This window comes from Scyliorhinus canicula, chromosome 3, assembly GCF_902713615.1.
Source record: "Scyliorhinus canicula chromosome 3, sScyCan1.1, whole genome shotgun sequence".
Lineage (NCBI taxonomy): Eukaryota > Metazoa > Chordata > Chondrichthyes > Carcharhiniformes > Scyliorhinidae > Scyliorhinus > Scyliorhinus canicula.
The window spans coordinates 189,451,066-189,470,627 of record NC_052148.1 but is presented as its reverse complement, the minus strand read 5'-3'; the positions used below and the strand labels follow the sequence as shown (position 1 = coordinate 189,470,627).

The 19,562-nt window shown below is 50.9% G+C and overlaps 1 protein-coding gene across 10 annotated transcripts in view; it reads left to right on the top strand.

Moving 5' to 3' along the window:
* npy1r (neuropeptide Y receptor Y1) overlaps positions 1–19,562 on the top strand; it is a 216,482-nt gene that overhangs the window by 177,478 nt on the left and 19,442 nt on the right. For 8 of the 10 annotated variants that reach the window (XM_038791905.1, XM_038791903.1, XM_038791902.1 and 5 more), the window contains exon 2: positions 8,917–9,777. In XM_038791905.1, the coding sequence (XP_038647833.1) occupies positions 9,079–9,777 (699 nt within the window). In that variant the 5' untranslated portion in view covers positions 8,917–9,078. Of the gene's footprint in view, positions 1–530; positions 800–8,916; positions 9,778–19,562 lie in introns of all 10 variants that reach the window. The other 2 variants (XM_038791900.1, XM_038791899.1) reach the window with 2 other exon arrangements.

The following is a 19,562-nucleotide window of genomic DNA, read 5'->3' as shown; positions in this document are numbered from 1 at the left end:
TGGCTATTGCTTATTGGGAATTGGCAATCACAGTTAAGTAAGAACTTCACAGCTCCCAAGTGGGTTCCCATGGGTAGGTGTACCATGTAGCATGTAGGGGTTATTGCCTAGCATCCCAATCAGACCGGGATGCCTGGACACTGTGCCTGAACACTGCCGGAGGCAACATCATGGACACAGCGGCCAACATCCGAACACCCAGGGACTGGGCCCCAGCACCTGGGACATTTTGATGGCCAGGGTGTGGGCGTGTGCACTGGGAGGGGACTGCACCTGATCCAGGTACCATTATGTGGGGTGTCTGGAGTACAGGGTGTGGGCTCCGGTGAGCGGTTGGGGGTGCATAGGCAGGCGTGTCGAATGGCAGAGGATATGGGGGGAGGGGGGGGGGGGCAATGGGGGGATGCGGCGCAATTGGGGAATGGAGGACGGGGAAGCAATGGGGGTGGTGGCTATGGGGGACATGGAGGGTCCCAGGATGGAGGACACTGCTGGTTGTCAGTCTTTCACCCTCTCCCAATTCCTTACAGATATTACACTCAATGGACGATATCTTGGACCCTATGGTAGCTGCTCATGAAGTGCTGCTGAGAGGCCAGATGCTGCAGGTGGCAGCGGCAGCATCATCGACAGAGGCTCGAGGTGGCAGCACAAGTACTGGGCCCTGCACCACACCTGAGGATTCCAGCCTCTAATCAGGTCAGGAAGGGTCCCAGTTGGCGAGGCCGGTGACGGGTGTCATTGGTCTTTCGAGCAGCTGATGAACAGAGTGTGCCGTTGGAGACTCCGCCTCAACAAGGTGATGATGCGCCACCTGTGTCATTTCCTCATGAGGAGGATACCCGCTCCTGGTTGCCGTCAAGGTCACCGCAGCCCTGAGCTTCTATGCTTCAGGATCACTCTCGAGCAGGGGCTTGTGTGGCACCTCACAAGCTAGAGCCCACAAGTGAATCTGTGAAGTCACGGGTGCCCTGTTTGCCCGGGCAGCGAACTATATAAACTTTGACATGGACCAGGCCTAACCAGATAACCGGGCAGCAGGATTCTCCACCATTGACGAGATATCCCAGGTCCAAGGGGTAATTGAAGGCACACCTGTCGCCTTCTGCCCGGCATCAACAGGAAGGGTTTCCACTCCCTCAACATCCAACTTGTGTATGACCACCATGATGTGTAGGCTTGAGAGATGAACAGACACTTCCAACACAGATGAAGGTTCAACTCAGTTTTATTAACTACTTCTAACTAGCTAAGACACGATGACTGTGGGTCTGAATAATGCTAACTCAAACTAGAGACGTAAGCCTTGTCCGAACCAGTTGATTCTCTCAGCACGTGGTGAGAGTCTGTGCTGGGCTGGATGAGTTCTTGTTACACTCAGAGGCAGCACCCAGAATGAGCAGGAACCGTGGTGCCCTCTGCCTTTATAGTGTGTATATTCTAACTGGTGATTGGCTGCGGTGTTTGTACATGTTGATTGGTCCCTGTGTGTGTCCATCAAGAGCACGCCTGTTGCGGCTCTGAATGGATCCATCCGGTAAGCGGACCAGGAAGGAGCGGGGGGCCACCTGCTTTAGAACGCTAGCAGGCGCAGACCAGCCACCATCCGGGAGGTGGATGCGAACCTTGTCGCGTGGATGGATGTCAGGAAGGTCAGCAGCCCGTGAGTCGTTTGACGTTTTCTGCTGCAGTCGAGACATATGCATGCGGTGGAGCACGGGGACATAATCGAGGTTGGGAGTGAGAATTGATGGCACCGTCGTTCTGAGGGTGCGGTTCATTAGCAGCTGAGCAGGCGACAGGCCGGTGGAGAGCGGGGCGGAGCGATAGGCCAGCAGAGCAAGATGGAAATCTGAGCCGGTGTCGGCAGCCTTGCTGAGGAGCCGCTTAACGATGTGGACCCCCTTTCCCGCCTTCCCATTGGATTGGGGGTATAGGGGACTGGACATTATGTGCTGGAAATTGTAGTGTCGGGCGAAGCCAGCCCATTCCTGGCTCGCAAAACAGGGACCATTGTCCGACATGACCGTCAGCGGAATGCCATGTTGGGCAAATGTCTCCTTACACGCCCTGATCACAACCGAGGATGTGAGATCGTGCAGCCTGATGACCTCCGGGTAACTGGAGAAGTAGTCGATGATGATGACGTAGTCCCTGCCCAATGCATGGAACAAGTCGATGCCCACTTTGGTCCAAGGCGATGTGACGAGCTCATGGGGCATCAGGGTCTCCTGTGGTTGGGTGGGCTGAAAACGCTGGCAGGTGAAGCAGTTGAGCACTGCATTGGCGATGCCATCATTGATGCCCGGCCAGTAGACGGCCTCTGTGGCCCTTCTCGATCCCTAAGTGCCCTTCGTGGAGTTGCTCCAACACTAGCTGGCACATGCTTTGTGGGACGACGATGCGATCCAATTTCAGGAGCACCCCGTCGACAACCGCCAGGTCATCGCGGATGTTGTAAAATTGCGGGCATTGGCTCTTGAGCCACCCGTCCGACATTAGGCGCATCACCCACTGCAGAAGTGGATCGGCCACTGTCTCGCGGCGAATTTGCATCAGTCGTGCATCCGTAGCTGGCAAACGAGAGGCTGCAAACTGGATGTGAGCCTCTATTTGGCAAATGAAGCCGTCATGATCACATGGAGTTGTGAACGACCGTGAGAGAGCATCGGCAACGGCAAGGTCCTTGCCAGGGGTATAGATCAGTTCAAAGTCGTACCTGCGCAGCTTGAGTAGGATACGCTGGAGGCGAGGCGTCATATCATTCAGGTCCTTCTTGATAATATTTACAAGGGGGCAGTGGTCTGTTTCAACCGTGAACTGCGGAAGCCCATAGACGTAGTCGTGGAACTTCACGACTCTGGTGAGAAGGCCGAGACACTCTTTCTCGATTTGCGCATAGCGCTGCTCTGTTGGAATCATCGCCCGCGACGCATATGCAACGGGGGCCCATGACGAGGCCTCGTCTCGTTGCAGGAGCACGGCACCAATGCTCGACTGACTGGCATCAGTAGAGATTGTGGTCTCTTTTGTCGGGAAAAGCTAACACTGGGGCCGTGGAAAGCTTGGCCTTCAGCTCCTGCTGTTCACGCTCGTGAGCAGGGAGCCATTGTAAATCTGTGATCTACTATCCCCCAGGAACCGGAGAACCGCTTTCTTGTCCTCGGGCATCTTCATGGACGTGATTGCTGCATCTTGTCCTCGTCCGGATACACCCCCTGGTGGGAGATGTGATCCCCCAGAAACTTGATACTTGACTGTCCGAAGGAGCACTTGGCCCTATTGAGGCGGAGGCCGTGTTCGTGGATGCGCCTGAAAACAGCTGAAGGCGGACGATGTGTTCCTGCGGAGTGGTTGACCAGACGATAATATCGTCTACATATACCCGGATGCCGTCGATCCCCTCCATCATCTGCTCCATGATCCGGTGGAAAACTTTGGACGTAGAAATGATGCCGAATGGCAACCGGTTGTAGCAGAACCTGCCAAAGGGTGTGTTGAACGTACACAGCTACCTGCTTGACTCGTCTAGTTGGATCTGCCAGATGCCCTTCGAGGCATCCAGTTTTGAGAATAGTTTGGCGTGGGCCATCTTGGACGTGAGCTCCTCACGTTTCGGAATCGGGTAGTGCTCCCGCATGATATTCTGATTCAGATCTTTAGGATCAATACAGATCCGCAGCTCGCCGGACGGCTTCTTGACACAGACCATGGAGCTTACCCAGTCTGTGGGTTCCGTGACCCTAGAGATGACTCCTTGGTCCTGGAGCTGTAGCTTGAGGCGGTCCTTGAGTGGCGCTGGGACTCTGCGAGGTGCGTGAACGTTGGGCTTGAGTAAGATTTTGTACGTGTAAGGAAGCGTGCCCATGCCTTCGAAAACATCATGGTATTGCTGGATGATGGAGTCGAGCTGCGCCCTGAAGTCTGTGCCAGAGGATGCAGGTGTGTCGCTTGAAGAGAGAGAGTGTACTCTCTGCACTAAGTGGAGCAGCTTGCATGCCTGGGCACCAAGCAAGTAGGCTTTTGAGGCAGCAACAATCTCGAATGGGAGAATGATTGTGTGAGCACGATGTGTCACCTCAAGGTGGCAGGAGCCACTGGCGGCAATGGCATTGCCATTGTAGTCCAGCAATTTACACGCGGATGGCAGGACAGCAGGCTGTATGCAGAGCTTGCGGAAATCAGATGACACAATGAGATTAGACAGTGTCCGGGTGGAACCTGACAGGGGACCGTAAGGGTAGCACACCACTGATCATCCTGGCTGACGCTGTGGATGTGGACGAGTTCAGTGCCACGGTTGGGGGACATCCTGTTGGTAGTAATGATGCCGATTTGGAACAGGACCTGTGGGTCATTGCAGGCATAGTCGGAATCAAGGTGTAGAGTAGGTTCATTGATGGCAGGCTGGATAGCCTTGACGTCTCTGTGGGGCTGGGTGGACCTTTGAAAAGCAGCAGGCATGGAAGATCTGCACATTGCAGCGTAGTGACCTCGTTTGCCACACTGCAGGCAGCGTCGGGACTTTGCGGGACATTGCCGCTTTAAGTGGGCGGAGCCGCAGTTGCCGCACGCCGGAGCGTCGGGTCCCCGGCTTCAAGGTACAGCTGGAAGCGCTGTTTGAAAAGTTTCCAGTTGGAGCCCAGGTTCCCTGCAATGTGGGGAGGCGGATGATGGCTAGAGACTGGTGGAAGGCAGATCACTGAAGGGTAGGTCTCAGAAGTGCGAGCTGGTATCATGATGTGTTTTACATAGAATTTACAGTGCAGAAGGAGGCCATTCGGCCCAGCAAGTCTGCACCAGCTCCTGGAAAGAGCACCCTACCCAAGATTAACACCCCCACCCTGTCCCCATAACCCAGTAACCCCACCCAACACTAAGGGCAATTTTGGACACTAAGGGCAATTTTATTAACTACTTCTCAATTTTATTAACTACTTCTAACTAACTAACACACGATGACTGTGGGTCGAAATAATGGTAACTTGAACTAGAGACCTAAGCCTTGTCCGAACCAGTTGATTGTCTCAGCACGTGGTGTGAGTCCGTGCTGGGCTGAATAAGTTCCTGTTATACTCAGAGGCAGCACCCAGAATGAACGGGAACCGTGGTGCCCTCTGCCTTTATAGTGTGTGTATTCTAACTGCTGATTGGCTGCGGTGTTTGTACATGTTGATTGGTCCCTGTGTGTGTCCATCAGTGTGTGTCTGCACCATGATATATTGGTATAAATTATGACACACCATATGAAGATAATGCACGTGTGTGCACTCTTCCCAGGGTGCACATGACAGCTACATCATGGGGCAGTCGGACATCCCCAGCCTCTTCGAGGCCCACCCCAGGATAGCTGGTTGGCTCTTGGGGGATAAGGGCTACCTGCTGAGGACCTGGTAAGGATCTGGTTAATGACACCGATACAGAGGCCAGTGACCAATGACGAGACCCGATACAACAAGGCTCATGCAGCTTCCTGGGCTGTCATTGAGCAGTGCATCGGACTCCTCAAGAACCCATTCAGCTCATTTAAATATGTCTGCGTTATATTCTCCTGGGGCCCCGGAACTAACGACCTCCCAAACAATCTCGACCAGGCACCATTTAGTAATGGTCCACACAAATATGGACCAATCATAACAACACCTGGGAGGATCTCCCAAGCCATTGGAGTTCCCTGGGTGGTCAGGCTCTGGACAAGGTGGCATCCTGGCACTTGCTGGCACCTGGGAACCTTGGCACTGCCAGCCTGGCAGCTTGGCACTGACATCTGAGCACCCTAGCAGTGCCAACCTGATGCTGCTAATGTGCCAGGGCGCCTGGCTGGCAGCGCCAAGATGGCTGGGTACCAGGTTGTCCGGGCCAGTGGTCAGGCCCATGGTGCCTTCCCCTTAAGAGGCGGGGTGAGGAGGGGCTCAAGAACCCCAGAAGAGGTAAGTTGGGTGCTGTGGGGAAGTCTGGAGACCACAGTGGGGATGCTGAGAGGGGTCAAAATATCCAACCCAATCTGTGAATACTCTTCCTGGACTGGCGCGCCTAGCTCAAGTGCAGAGAAACACTCGCTTAACCCACCGAAAAACAGGCTCTGATTTGTTTCCTGTTAAATCGCATCCATAGTCATTTTTTGGATGAATTGTGCCCCAGATAGCTGTTCCCAATATAGAGTGAGATTTGAACCATTGAACACACAGTCCAAAGAAATTTCAAATTTATTACAGTTTCTTTAAAAATTGTAAGAAGTAGTTGCAAAAGACGTGTACAACCTCTGGTAATAATTCAGATTAACTAACTGATAATCCTTTCATCCTATCTGATTTAGCCATTGTACATTTAGTAAATTAATGCATATACACAAATTATGATTAAATGGTACTGAAATATATGCAACAAGTCCATTATACAAAGTTACATGGAGCTATGGAAGAAAGCAAAGACATTGTTAAGAGTAATATTGGATTGGTTTGCGAGACTGCAAGGTTATAATGGGCATAATTTTACAGTCTCCCACTAGCTTGAGGTGGTGGAACGGGGGTGCATAACATTCCCTGGGGGTGGACTATCCACTGACTTGCATTAAATTTTACATTTTAGTAGGTGAGGCCTATAGCCCTCACCCCAGGTCAGGCCCTGAAGCGGCCAATTATTCATACTTTCCCACCTGGCCTCAATTATGAGGGAGGAGTTCAGGAGTGGGGGAAGCCCAGCAGGTTACTCTGCTTGGGCCTCAGGCAGGATAAGGGTTGGGGAACTGGACAGTTGAAACCATGGCAAATTGTGGGGTACAGAAGAGGCAACATTTGGAGGAACAGAGGATTCAAGAGGAATTATAGGATAAAGAGGTTACAGAGATAAAGAGATGTAAGGCCAGGTAAGTATTTAAACACATGAATGAGAAATTCAATGTTGGGGACCAGGAACTAATGTAGTTCCGGAATGTGAAGAATGGTGGATGAGTGGGACTATTGTGGGACAGTTTATAGACAATAGAGATTTGGAAACGTTGAGGTTTACAGAATGCATTGTAAGATAAGAGGCCAATAGGACAATATTGGAATAGATAGTCTGGATGTGGCAACAATATGGATGTGAGTTTGGGCAGAAAAGAGGCAGAGACACGAATGGAGGCAGACAATATTATTGAGGTGGAAGTAGATAATATTTTTGAATGAGAGGCTATGGTGTCAGGGTTCAGCTTGGGATTGAAGAGCACCGGAGGGTGAAAACAATCTGATTCAAACTTAGACGGTGGTCAGGATGGGGAACATAGTTGGTGGCAAATGTGAAAAGGGTGGGGCAGGGGATGATAGCTCATCCAAGATGCGCAGTTTGACAGTACCAAGGTAATTTCCCATCTGTCCTGGTGGCAGCACGGTAGCATAGTGGTTAGCACAGTTGCTTCACGGCTCCAATTGTCCCAGGTTCGATTCCCTGATGGGTCACTGTCTGTGTGGAGTCTGCACGTTCTCCCCGTGTCTGCGTGGGTTTCCTCCGGGTGCTCCGGTTTCCTCTCACAGACCAAAGATGTGCAGGTTAGGTGGATTGGCCATTCTACATTGTCCTTAGTGTCCAAAAAGGTTATTGGGTTACGTGGATTAAGGGGATAGGGTGGAGTTGTGGGGCTTAAGTAGGGTGCTCTTTCCAAGGGCCGGTACAGTCTCGATGGGCTGAATGGCCTCTTTCTGCACTGTAAATTCTACGAATTTGGGGGTCTGAAAGCAGTGGTGGAAAGGCAGAGGTAGATGTCACTGTTAACAGAGGTTAACCCAATGTCTTTGACTGATATTGCCAAAGTACAGCATGAAGAAGAAGAGGGGCAGTCAAGGGTGCAGGATTGCTCCTTGGCTAAAGATAATGCCACAGGATCATGCAGAGAAATTATTGCTGGAGATACTCTTGTGATGATTGGGTCGGTAAGAATGAAACGAGAAAGGGCAGATTCACTACACTACACAGGAGAGATATTTAAGGATGGTGTGTTTGATCATGCTAAAGTTTAAATCACCTGTATAGACCAATTCCACAGATGCAAACAATGGTTTGATTTTCAACTTTAAGAACAAAAATTCACAGGTATTCTCCACATTGTCCCAGAACATCAGTTCACAAAAACATTGTTACCGATTAACATCTAACTTGCGATGCCAGGTGTATGAAAGATTGGTTATCTGATGAGAACCACAGACCTACAAATGGGCTACGAAAGAGAAAATGCTGGAAAACCTCAGCTGGTCTGGCAGCATCTGGAAGGAGAGAAACTGCTACTTCTCGCCCTACCTGCCAGACCTATGGGGCCTCACGGTAGCATGGTGGTTAGCATCAATGCTTCACAGCTCCAGGGTCCCAGGTTCGATGCCCGGCTGGGTCACTGTCTGTGTGGAGTCTGCACGATCTCCCCGTGTGTGCGTGGGTTTCCTCCGGGTGCTCCGGTTTCCTCCCACAGTCCAAAGATGTGCAGGTTAGGTGGATTGGCCATGCTAAATTGCCCGTAGTGTAAGGTTAATGGGGGGATTGTTGGGTTACGGGTATACGGGTTACGTGGGTTTGAGTAGGGTGATCATTGTTCGGCACAACATCGAGGGCCGAAGGGCCTGTTCTGTGCTGTACTGTTCTATGTTCTACCTGCTGAGATTTTCCAGGATTTTCTCTTTTTTTTTCTTCTTTTTTCTTTTTCTCTTTCGTTTCAGATTCCAGCATCCGCAGTAATTTGTTTTTATCCAATTTTTTCCTACAAATGGGCTATATAGATGTCAGTCCCAACTATTTGGTTGCATTAAATTTTGATAAGCAATTAAATAACCCATTGACTTCATTTTCTCAGCATGCTCCCAGGTGGTTAGAGCAGTAGTTTTTTAATGCATTGTGTATTTTATTTGTGTATTTTATGTTCACCGTAATTGTAACATTTCTTTTCAATTGCAGGAAGATTCGTACTTAAAAGGAAAACATGAAACGGTGATTAATATTGAATCTACTGATCAGATGTAAGGTGAAATGTGAAGCCAACACTCTCCAGAAGTCTATTTAATCAAAACATTCTATCCTGCAACATCTTGCACTAAGAGAACACTGTCTGGAGACAGAATGGATGGGATAGCTTTCATTTATGCCGGAAATCTTTCCAATCTCTTTAACTTTTCTGAGAGAAATTTTACCCTGGGCCATTATGACCAGTGCTACTCTCCGACTGCCATGATATTTGTGTTAGCATTGGTTTATAGTGCCATCATTATCCTCGGAGTATTTGGCAATCTGCTACTGATCACCATTGTCATGAAACAGAAAGAAATGCATAACGTTACAAACATTCTGATTGTCAACCTATCCGTCTCTGATCTGCTCATCAGTGTCATGTCCCTGCCCTTCACGTTTGTCTACACTTTTATGGACCATTGGATCTTTGGGGAGGCCATGTGCAAGCTAAATTCCATGATCCAGTGTATCTCCATCACGGTCTCCATCTTCTCCTTAGTGCTGATTGCGGTTGAGCGGCACCAGTTGATAATCAACCCCCGAGGCTGGAGGCCAACTAACAAGCATGCTTATCTAAGCATTACCATCATGTGGGCACTGGCACTGCTCACGTCTCTGCCTTTCCCTCTTTTTCACGTCCTGACCGATGAGCAGTTCCAATATGACCCGAAATACTCAAAGGAATTTGCTGGAAAGTACTTGTGCATTGACCAGTGGCCATCTGAAAATCAAAGGCTGGTTTACACTACATGTCTCCTGGTAATGCAGTACTTCGCTCCTCTCTGCTTTATATTCATCTGCTACTTCAAAGTAAGTGGGAAAAAATATTTAGGTTTTATGTTAATCTGGTCAATTTGCTTGTGACAAAAGCCGCCTTGGGTTTTAAAAAAAAAAATTTTTTATTCTCATCCTTTTTCACAATTTTTCTCCCGAATCTACACCCAACAACAATCAATAACCAACAACAAATATCTCAAACCCCATAACAGTAACAACGATCCCATCCTCCCACCATGCCCAGACATCAGCCCGCATGTTAACATAAACAAATGACAAAGAAAAAAAAAAGGAATCAGGGATTACCCATAGCCATCTTCAACATACACAGCCCCCCTCCCCCTGTACCCCCCCCACCCTCCCCCCCCCCCCAACTAATGTTCGATGTTATCAAGTTCTTGAAAGTGCATAATAAATAGTGCCCATGACTTGTAGAACCCCTCCGAGCTTCCCCTCAGTTCAAACTTAACCTTCTCAAGGGTCAAGAATTCCAACAGGTCCCCTCGCCACGCCAGGGCACAGGGTGGAGATGCCGCTCTCCATCCCAGCAGGATCCGCCTTCAGGCAAAAAAACGAGGCGAAGGCTATGATATCTGCCTCCGCACCCATTTCCAACCCTGGCTGATCCGACACCCCGAATATGGCCTCCCAGGGACCCGGGTCCAGCTTCACATGCACCACCTTGGAAATTACCCTCAACACCTCCTTCTCGAACTCCCCAAGCTTTGGACAGGACCAAAACATATGAACGTGATTAGTGCTCCCCCCCCCCCCCCCCCCCCCCCCCCCCCCCCCCCTGCAACGCTCACACACATCTTCTACCCCTTCAAAGAATCGGCTCATCCTTGCCCTCGTGAGGTGTGCCCTGTACACCACCTTCAGCTGTATCAGCCCCAACCTCGCACACGAGGTGGAGGCATTCACTCTCCGGAGCACCTCACACCAGACCCCCTCCCAATTCTTCCTCCCACTTCGCTTTGATCCCCTCCAGTGGCGCCTTATCCTTTTCCAACATAGCTCCGTATACCGCTGACACTGTCCCCTTCTCCAGTCCACTTGCCGCTAGCACCTCCTCCAACAACGTGGAGGCCGGTTCCTCCGGTAAGTCCCGAACCTGCATGTACCTAAACACTTCTCCCTGCTCCAGCCCATACTTCGCTTCCAGCTCCCTCAATCCTGCAAATCGACCCCGAAGAAACAAATCTTTTAGAGTCTTAATCCCCTTCTCTTCCCATTTCCGAAAGCTTCCGTCCCACCTCCCTGGCTCAAATCTGTGGTTCTTCCGGATCAGCATTTCTCTCGACCCTGCCCCCAACCTGAAGTGTTGGCGAAACTGCCTCCAGATTTTCAATGAAGCTATTACTACCGGACTCCCTAAGTATTTCCCCGGAGCTATCGGGAGCGGCGCTGTTGCTAGTGCCTTCAGCCCCGACCCCCTGCACGAACTCTCCTCCATTCTGACCCACTGGGAATCAACCCCTCTGACCCAGCTCTGTACCTTCTCCGCATTCGCCGCCCAGTAGTAGTACATCAGGTTCGGGAGACCCAAACCCCCTGCCTGCCTTCCCCTCTGTAGCAGCACCTTCCTCACTCTGGCCACCTTCCCTCCCCATATAAACGAGGTAATCCTCCCCTCAATCTCCCTGAAAAAAGACTGGCAGGAAAATCGGTAGGCATTGAAAAATAAACAGAAATCGCGGCAACACATTCATTTTAACCGCCTGCATGCGACCCGCCAGTGACAGAGGGAGACCATCCCACCTCGCCAGGTCAGATTTCACTCTCCCCACAAAACTAGTGATGTTGTATCTGCGAAGCCTTCCCCACTCCCAGGCAACCTGCACCCCCAGATACCTAAAGTGAGTCCCTGTCCTACGGAATGGCAGCCCCACCATCCCTGCCCCCACCCCCGGTTGCCGCCTTGGTTTTGAATCCTGCATGATTGCATTTCAAACCTTTGGTTCAATTGATGTATTTCAATAATGTGCAGCCCGATGTTTAAAATAATGATCAAATTTTAAAAGAGCACCATTAATTTTTGAAGAGAGTAGCAGGTAGTTATTATGTATGCTGTCAGAACACAGTAAACCGCTTGAAGAGTTGGCAGTATCCAATCAAGAATTTTAAGTAGGCTGAGCTTGATAAGTTATATTCCAATTGAAGATTGTGTTGTTTAACTATTATTAACATAATTCTAGTGGACGTGCAAGTTTGACACTATTGGATACTGGTAATTTCACCGTTTGTATACATGTCACACTTCCATGCTAATTTCCCTTCATTGCCTTCACCTCATTTTCAAAAATCATCATAACACTGAAAGTAAGAATTTTGTGAAAGAGTCATGTCGATAACTATAACATTGTTGCATTTGGCTCCCAATCTGAGTTGGAATCTCAACCCTAGCTGATTGGAGTTGGGGACCAAGGGCAACGTGTCCAAGTTTGCAGATGACACTAAGATGAGTGGTAAAGCGAAAAGTGCAGAGGATACTGGAAGTCTGCAGAGGGATTTGGATAGGTTAAGTGAATGGGCTCGGGTCTGGCAGATGGAATACAATGTTGACAAATGTGAGGTTATCCATTTTGGTAGGAATAACAGCAAACGGGATTATTATTTAAACGATAAAATATTAAAGCATGCCGCTGTGCAGAGAGACCTGGGTGTGCTAGTGCATGAGTTACAGAAAGTTGGTTTACAGGTGCAACAGGTGATTAAGAAGGCAAATGGAATTTTGTCCTTCATTGCTAGAGGGATGGAGTTTAAGACTAGGGAGGTTATGTTGCAATTGTATACGGTGTTAGTGAGGCCACACCTGGAGTATTGTGTTCAGTTTTGGTCTTCTTACTTGAGAAAGGACGTACTGGCACTGGAGGGTGTGCAGAGGAGATTCACTAGGTTAATCCCAGAGCTGAAGGGGTTGGATTATGAGGATTATGGGCAGCACTGTAGCATTGTGGATAGCACAATTGCTTCACAGCTCCAGGGTCCCAGGTTAGATTGCGGCTTGGGTCACTGTCTGTGCGGAGTCTGTACATCCTCCCCGTGTGTGCGTGGGTTTCCTCCGGGTGCTCCGGTTTCCTCCCATAGTCCAAAGATGTGCAGGTTAGGTAGATTGGCCATGATAAATTGCCCTTAGTGTCCAAAATTGCCCTTAGTGTTGGGTGGTGTTACTGGGTTATGGGGATAGGGTGGAGGTGTTGACCTTGGGTAGGGTGCTCTTTCCAAGAGCCGGTGCAGACTCGATGGGCCAAATGGCCTCCTTCTGCACTGTACATTCTATGATTCTATGAGAGGTTGAGTAGACTGGGACTGTACTCATTGGAATTTAGAAGGATGAGGGGGGATCTTATAGAAACATTTAAAATTATGAAGGGAATAGATAGGATAGATGCGGGCAGGTTGTTTCCACTGGCGGGTGAAAGCAGAACTAGGGGACATAGCCTCAAAATAAGGGGAAGTAGATTTAGGACTGAGTTTAGGAGGAACTTCTTCACCCAAAGGGTTGTGAATCTATGGAAATCCTTGCCCAGTGGAGCAGTTGAGGCTCCTTCATTACATGTTTTTAAGGTAAAGATAGATAGTTTTTTGAAGAATAAAGGGATTAAGGGTTATGGTGTTTGGGCCGGAAAGTGGAGCTGAGTCCACAAAAGATCAGCCATGATCTCATTGAATGGCGGAGCAGGCTCGAGGCTGATCATGGGGTTTATTTTTTTTGTCTGGCTCAGCGGTCCGAGTCTGCATGTGCAGCCTCTGACCCGGAAGTTCGGGGGCCCACATCTGCAGCAAAAGTTGCGAGATTCACTCCGGGTCCTTGCTAGCCCCCTGCCAGGCATTGAATTTGTCTAATGTTTTTCAAGGAATCTCGGGAGTAAAACCCCACCGTTTTTACACCGGTGTGGGGACATAGTCCCATTTTCAGAGAATACAGCCACTTATTTATGGAAGGCGAAATATCGATTTGGCATTTTCTTCCAAAATACTTTAAATAGGCATGTCCTTTGTTATAGGATTTTCTGATATGCCATAACCACTTGTATATCATCTATCATGGAAAATTTTACACCATCATAAATCGAAGAAATTCTCTCCTGTTGCTCAAAAATCTCCAGTTTAACAGTTTTTCGTGCAGTTTTTCCCGCAATGTATTTTTATACTACTCTCACAAAAATTTTGAACAGAGAAGGGATTGTTGTAACTTTCATAAGACCATAAGAAATAGAAGCAGGAGCAGGCCATTCAGCCCATCAAGCCTGCTCTACCATGTAAGATATGTATATTGGCTGGCATGTAAAGAGTTAACAAGTTAATAATAATGTTTCTAACTTGCCAGACAATAAGATCATGGCTGATCTGATTGTGGCCTTAACTCCACATTCTTGCCTGTTCCCCTTGACTCCTGGTCAATCAGAATCTGTCTAGCTCAGCTTTGAGAATTGTGGTAAACACCACTAAATAACACATTGCATGTATTACATTAATGCCACTGTATTACAGGTACCACAGTAAATCCCAGCCTGCTGGCTCCTCCCAGCAGGCGGCGTATAAAAGTGTATGCTCTCCTGCGCTGCTCCCATTCTGGTTCCAGCTGCAAGAGGCACACATCCTGTGCAATAAAGCCTCAATTGTTTCACCATTCTCGTCCTGTGGTAATTGATGGTACATCAGTTTATTGCACAAGATTATAAAAGATGCATCCCCTGATCAAGCCTATTGCCTGCAGCTGAGCCCTCACGCAGCCGATGCCACGTCCGCGTTCGAGCACTGGCTAGCCTGCTTTGAAGGCTACCTCAGAGCAGCCACTGAAGAACTCTCGGACCCACAGAAGCTCCAAGTCCTCTACTCACGGGTGAGCCCTGAAATTTTCCCCTCATCTGAGATGCGCCCACCTAAACAGAAGCGATGACGCAACTAAAGGGACAGTACATTTAGTCAGTGAATCAAGTGTACGCCAGGCACCTCCTGGCCACGAGACGGCAACTCCCGGGGGAAACTCTGGACAATTTCTTGTGGGCTCTACAGATTCTCAGTAGGAACTGTGACTGCCAGGCAGTTTCGGCAGTCCAACACACCGAACTATTAATCAGAGACCCTTATGTCACGGGCGTTAAGTCTACGTACGTTCGCCAGCGGCTATTGGAAAGGGGTACGCTCGATCTTGCAGAAACTGTGCAGATTGCCAATTCCCTGAAAGTGGCCTCCCGTAATCTGGAGGCCTACACGTCTGACCGCTCGGCACCCTCGTGGGATTCGTGGGCCCCACCAGCTGCCGACTCGAGTACACCGCAAGCCTGCGCCACGCAGCAGCCAGCCAACTCTGGACGGCCCAAAAGTTATTTTTGTGGCCAGAACGAACATCCCAGGCAGGGCTGCCCGGCGGGGAGCGCGACCTGCAACGGGTGCAGGAAGAAGGGCCACTTTGTTTCCGTTTGCCAGGCCCGGTCGGTTGCCTCTGTTTCCAGGCCCGGCATTGGTACACCCCTCACGTGTGATCCAGGGGCGCTGCCATCTTCTCCACCGCAAGCCACGTGAGGCCCGTGGGCGCTGCCATCTTTGACGCAGCCCGCCATGTACGCACCGTAGCGCTGCCATCTCCGGTGCCATTTTGGACCGCGCCTCAGGACCCCTGCTCGTCGGGCCGTTCGCTGACCGCTGATACCACCACCACCACTGATCAGCCCGGGACCTCCCAACATCTTCCGCAGCTCGCCTCCATCACTTTGGATCATTCTCGGCCCCGCAACCTCGCAACCGCTACGACGATGGTAAAGATCAATGGGCACGAGACAACCTGCTTCTTTGACTCCGGGAGCACAGAGAGTTTCATCCACCCCCCTACGGTAAGGCGCTGCTCCCGACCGGTACTCTCCGTCACCCAGAAAATCTCCCTGGCCTCCGGATCCCATTCCGTTGAAATCCGGAGGTACTGTGTCGCAATCCTCACCGTCCAGTGCATAGAGTTCAGCCACTTCAGGCTCTACGTCTTCCCCCATCTCTGCATTGTCTGTTACTAGGTCTTGATTTTCAATGCCTCCTCCAAAGCCTTACTTTGAAATTCGGCGGACCCCTGCCCCCCCTCACCGTCTGCGGCCTCACGACCCTTAAGGTCGATCCACCTTCACTGTTTGCAAACCTCACCCTGGACTGCAAGCCTGTCGCCACTAGGAGCAGATAGTACAGTGCACACGACAGGGCCTTTATCAAGTCAGGTGTCCAACGGTTTCTGCGGGAGGTGATCATTGAGGCCAGTAACAGCCCCTGGAGAGCTCAGGGGGTGGTAGTGAAGACTGGGGAGAAGCATCAACAGTCAGACCATCAACTGGTACATGCAGCTCGACGCATACCCCCTCCCACGCATATAGAACATAGAACATAGAACAGTACAGCACAGAACAGGCCCTTCGGCCCTCAATGTTGTGCCGAGCAATGCTCACCCTACTCAACCCACGTAACCCATATACCCGTAACCCAACAATCCCCCCCTTAACCTTACACTACGGGCAATTTAGCATGGCCAATCCACCTAACCCGCACATCTTTGGACTGTGGGAGGAAACCAGAGCACCCGGAGGAAACCCACGCACACGCGGGGAGGACGTGCAGACTCCACACAGACAGTGACCCAGCCGGGAATCGAACCTGGGACCCTGGAGCTGTGAAGCATTGATGCTAACCACCATGCTACCGTGAGGCCCCGCCTGACGTGGTCTATCAGATTGCGCAGTATCGGGTCTTCTCCATAGTAAAGTTGAAGTCCGCCTACCACCAGCTCCCCATCCGCCCGGAGGACAGCCAATACACTGCCTTCGAAGCAGATGGCCGCCTCTATCATTTCCTTAGAGTTCCCTTCGGCGAGACCAATGGGGTCTCGGTCTTCCAGTGAGAAATGGACTGAATAGTTGACCAGTACGGTCTGTGGGCCACGTTCCCGTATCTGGATAATGTCACCATCTGCGGCCACGATCAGTAGGACCACGACGCAAACCTCCAAAAATTCCTCCATACTGCCAAACTCCTTAACCTCACCTACAGTAAGGAGAAATGCGTGTTCCGCACCAACCGCTTAGCCATCCTTGGCTACGTAGTGGAAAATGGAGTCCTGGGGCCCGACCCTGACTGCATGCGCCCCCTCCTGGAGCTCCCTCTCCCCCACTGCCCCAAAGCCCTGAAACAATGCCTGGGGTTTTTCTTCTATTACGCCCAGTGGGTCACTAATTATGCGGACAAGGCCCGCCCACTCATCAAGTCCACAGTTTTTCTCCTGGCGGCTGAGACCCGCCAGACCTTCAACCACATCAAGGCGCACATCGCCAAGGCCACGATGCACGCAGTCGACAAGACCCTCCCCTTTCAGATGGAGAGCGATGCATCAGACGTAGCTCTAGCTGCTACCCTCAACCAGGCGGGCAGACCCGAGGCTTTCTTTCCCCGTACCCTCCATGCCTCTGAAATTTGGCACTCCTCTGTCGAAAAGGAGGCCCAAGCCACTGTGGAAGCTGTGCCACATTGGAGGCCTTAACTCTCCTCACTGACCAACGGTCGGTTGCCCTCATGCTTAACAATAGACAACGGGGCAAGATCAAGAATGACAAGATCTTGAGGTGGAGGATCGAGCTTTCCACCTATAACTATGAGATCTTGTATCGCCTGGGGAAGCTCAATGGGCCCCCTGATGCCCTATCCCGTGGTAAATGTGCCAGCGCACAAGTGGACCAACTCCGGAGACTATGACCTCTGCCATCTAGCGGTCACCCGGTTCTTCCATTTTGTCAAGGCCCGCAACCTGTCCCACTCCATTGAGGAGATCAGGACCGTCACCAGAGACTGTCAGGTCTGCGCAGGGTGCAAGCCGCACTTCTACCGGCCAGATAGAGCACACCTGGTGAAGGCCTCCCGCCCCTTTGAGCGCCTCAGCATGGACTTCAAAGGGCCCTTCCCCTCCACCGACCACAACGCGTACTTCCTCAACGTGATTGATGAGTACTCCCGGTTCCCTTTCGCCATCCCCTGCCCCGACATGACTTCTGCCACGGTCATAAAAGCCCTGCACAGCATCTTCACTCTGTTCGGTTTCCCCACCTATATCCACAGCGATCGGGGATCCTCCTTCATGAGTGATGAGCTGCGTCAGTTCCTGCTCAACAAGGGCATCGCCTCGAGCAGGACGAGAAGCTACAATCCCGGGGAAACGGGCAGGTGGAGAGGGAGAATGGGACGGTCTGGAAGGCCGTCCTGCTGGCCCTTCGGTCTAGAAATCTCCCGGTCTCCCGCTGGCAGGAGGTCCTCCCCGAAACGCTCCACTCCATCTGGTCGCTCCGGTGCACCACTACTAATGAGACCCATCACAAATGTGTGTTTGCCTTCCCTAGGAAGTCCACCTCCGGGGTCTCGCTCCCAACATGGCTGACAGTTCCTGGACCCATCCTCCTCTGGAAGCATGTGCGGGGCCATAAGTCGGATCCCTTGGTTGACAAAGTCCACCTCCACCATGCAAACGCGCAGTACGCCTACATGGCACACCCAACGGGCGCCCGCTGGGTCCCCACCCCCAACCCCCAACCTGATACCGCTCCTTTCCCCCCCCCCCCCCCCGGTTGCCTCATTCACCCTTGCGCCATTCAATCTCCCACCAGCGACCTCACCGCGGCCCCCACCCCAGCAGGATCCGTTCCCTCACTGGATCGATGAAGGGGTGACGAAGAAGAGGACAACACGCTCCCGGAGTCGCAAGTGACCACGACGGCGCCCACATCACCACCAGGGCTGAGGCGATTGCAGCAGAGGATCAGAGCCCCCGACAGACTCAATCTGCATTGTTTTTCTTCACCTCCGCCGGGCTCTTTTTTTTAAACAGGGGGTGAATGTGGTAAACACCACTAGTAACACATTGCATGTATTATGGCAATGCCACTGTATTACAGGTACCACAGTAAGTCCCAGCCTGCCGGCTCCTCCCAGCAGGCAGCGTATAAAAGTGTATGCTGTCCTGCGCTGCTCCCATTCTGGTTCCAGCTGCAGGAGGCACAACATCTTGTGCAATAGAGCCTCGATTGTTTTACCATTCTCGTCCCGTGGTAATTGACGGTATATCAAGTATATTCACTGCTCTTCCCCCTTCCCCCCATATCCCTTGATCCCTTTAGCCACAAGAGCTATATCTAATTCCTTCTTGAAATTATACAACGTTTTAGCGTCAACTACTTTCTGTGGTAGCAAATTCCACAGAGTCACTACTCTCCGGGTAAAGAAATTTCTCTTCACCTCAATCCTAAAAGGTTTACCCCCTCATCCTCAAACTATGACCCCGAATTCTGGACTCCCCCACCATCGGAAACATTTTTTCTTAATCTACCCTGTCTAATCCGATTAGAATTTTCTAAATTTCTGTGAGTTCCCCTTATTATGAATATAATCCTAACTGTTTTAGTCTCTCCTCATCTGACAGTCCCACCATCCCAGGAATCGGCCTGATAAACCTTTGTTGCACTCCCTCCATAGCAAGAACATTAAGGGCAGCACAGCGGTACAGTGGTTATCACAGTTGCTTCACAGCTCCAGGGTCCCTGGTTCGATTTCCGGCTTGGGTCATTGTCTGTGAGGAGTCTGCACGTTCTCCCTGTGTCTGCGTGGGTTTCCTCTGGGTGCTCCAGTTTCCTCCCACAGTCCAAAGATGTGCAGGTTAGGTGGATTGGCCATGCTAAATTGCCCTTAGTGTCCAAAAAAGATTGGGTGGCGTCACGGAGATAGGGTGGAGTTGTGGGCTTGGGTAGGATGCACTTTCCAAGGGCCAGTGCAGACTCGATGGGCCGAATGGCCTC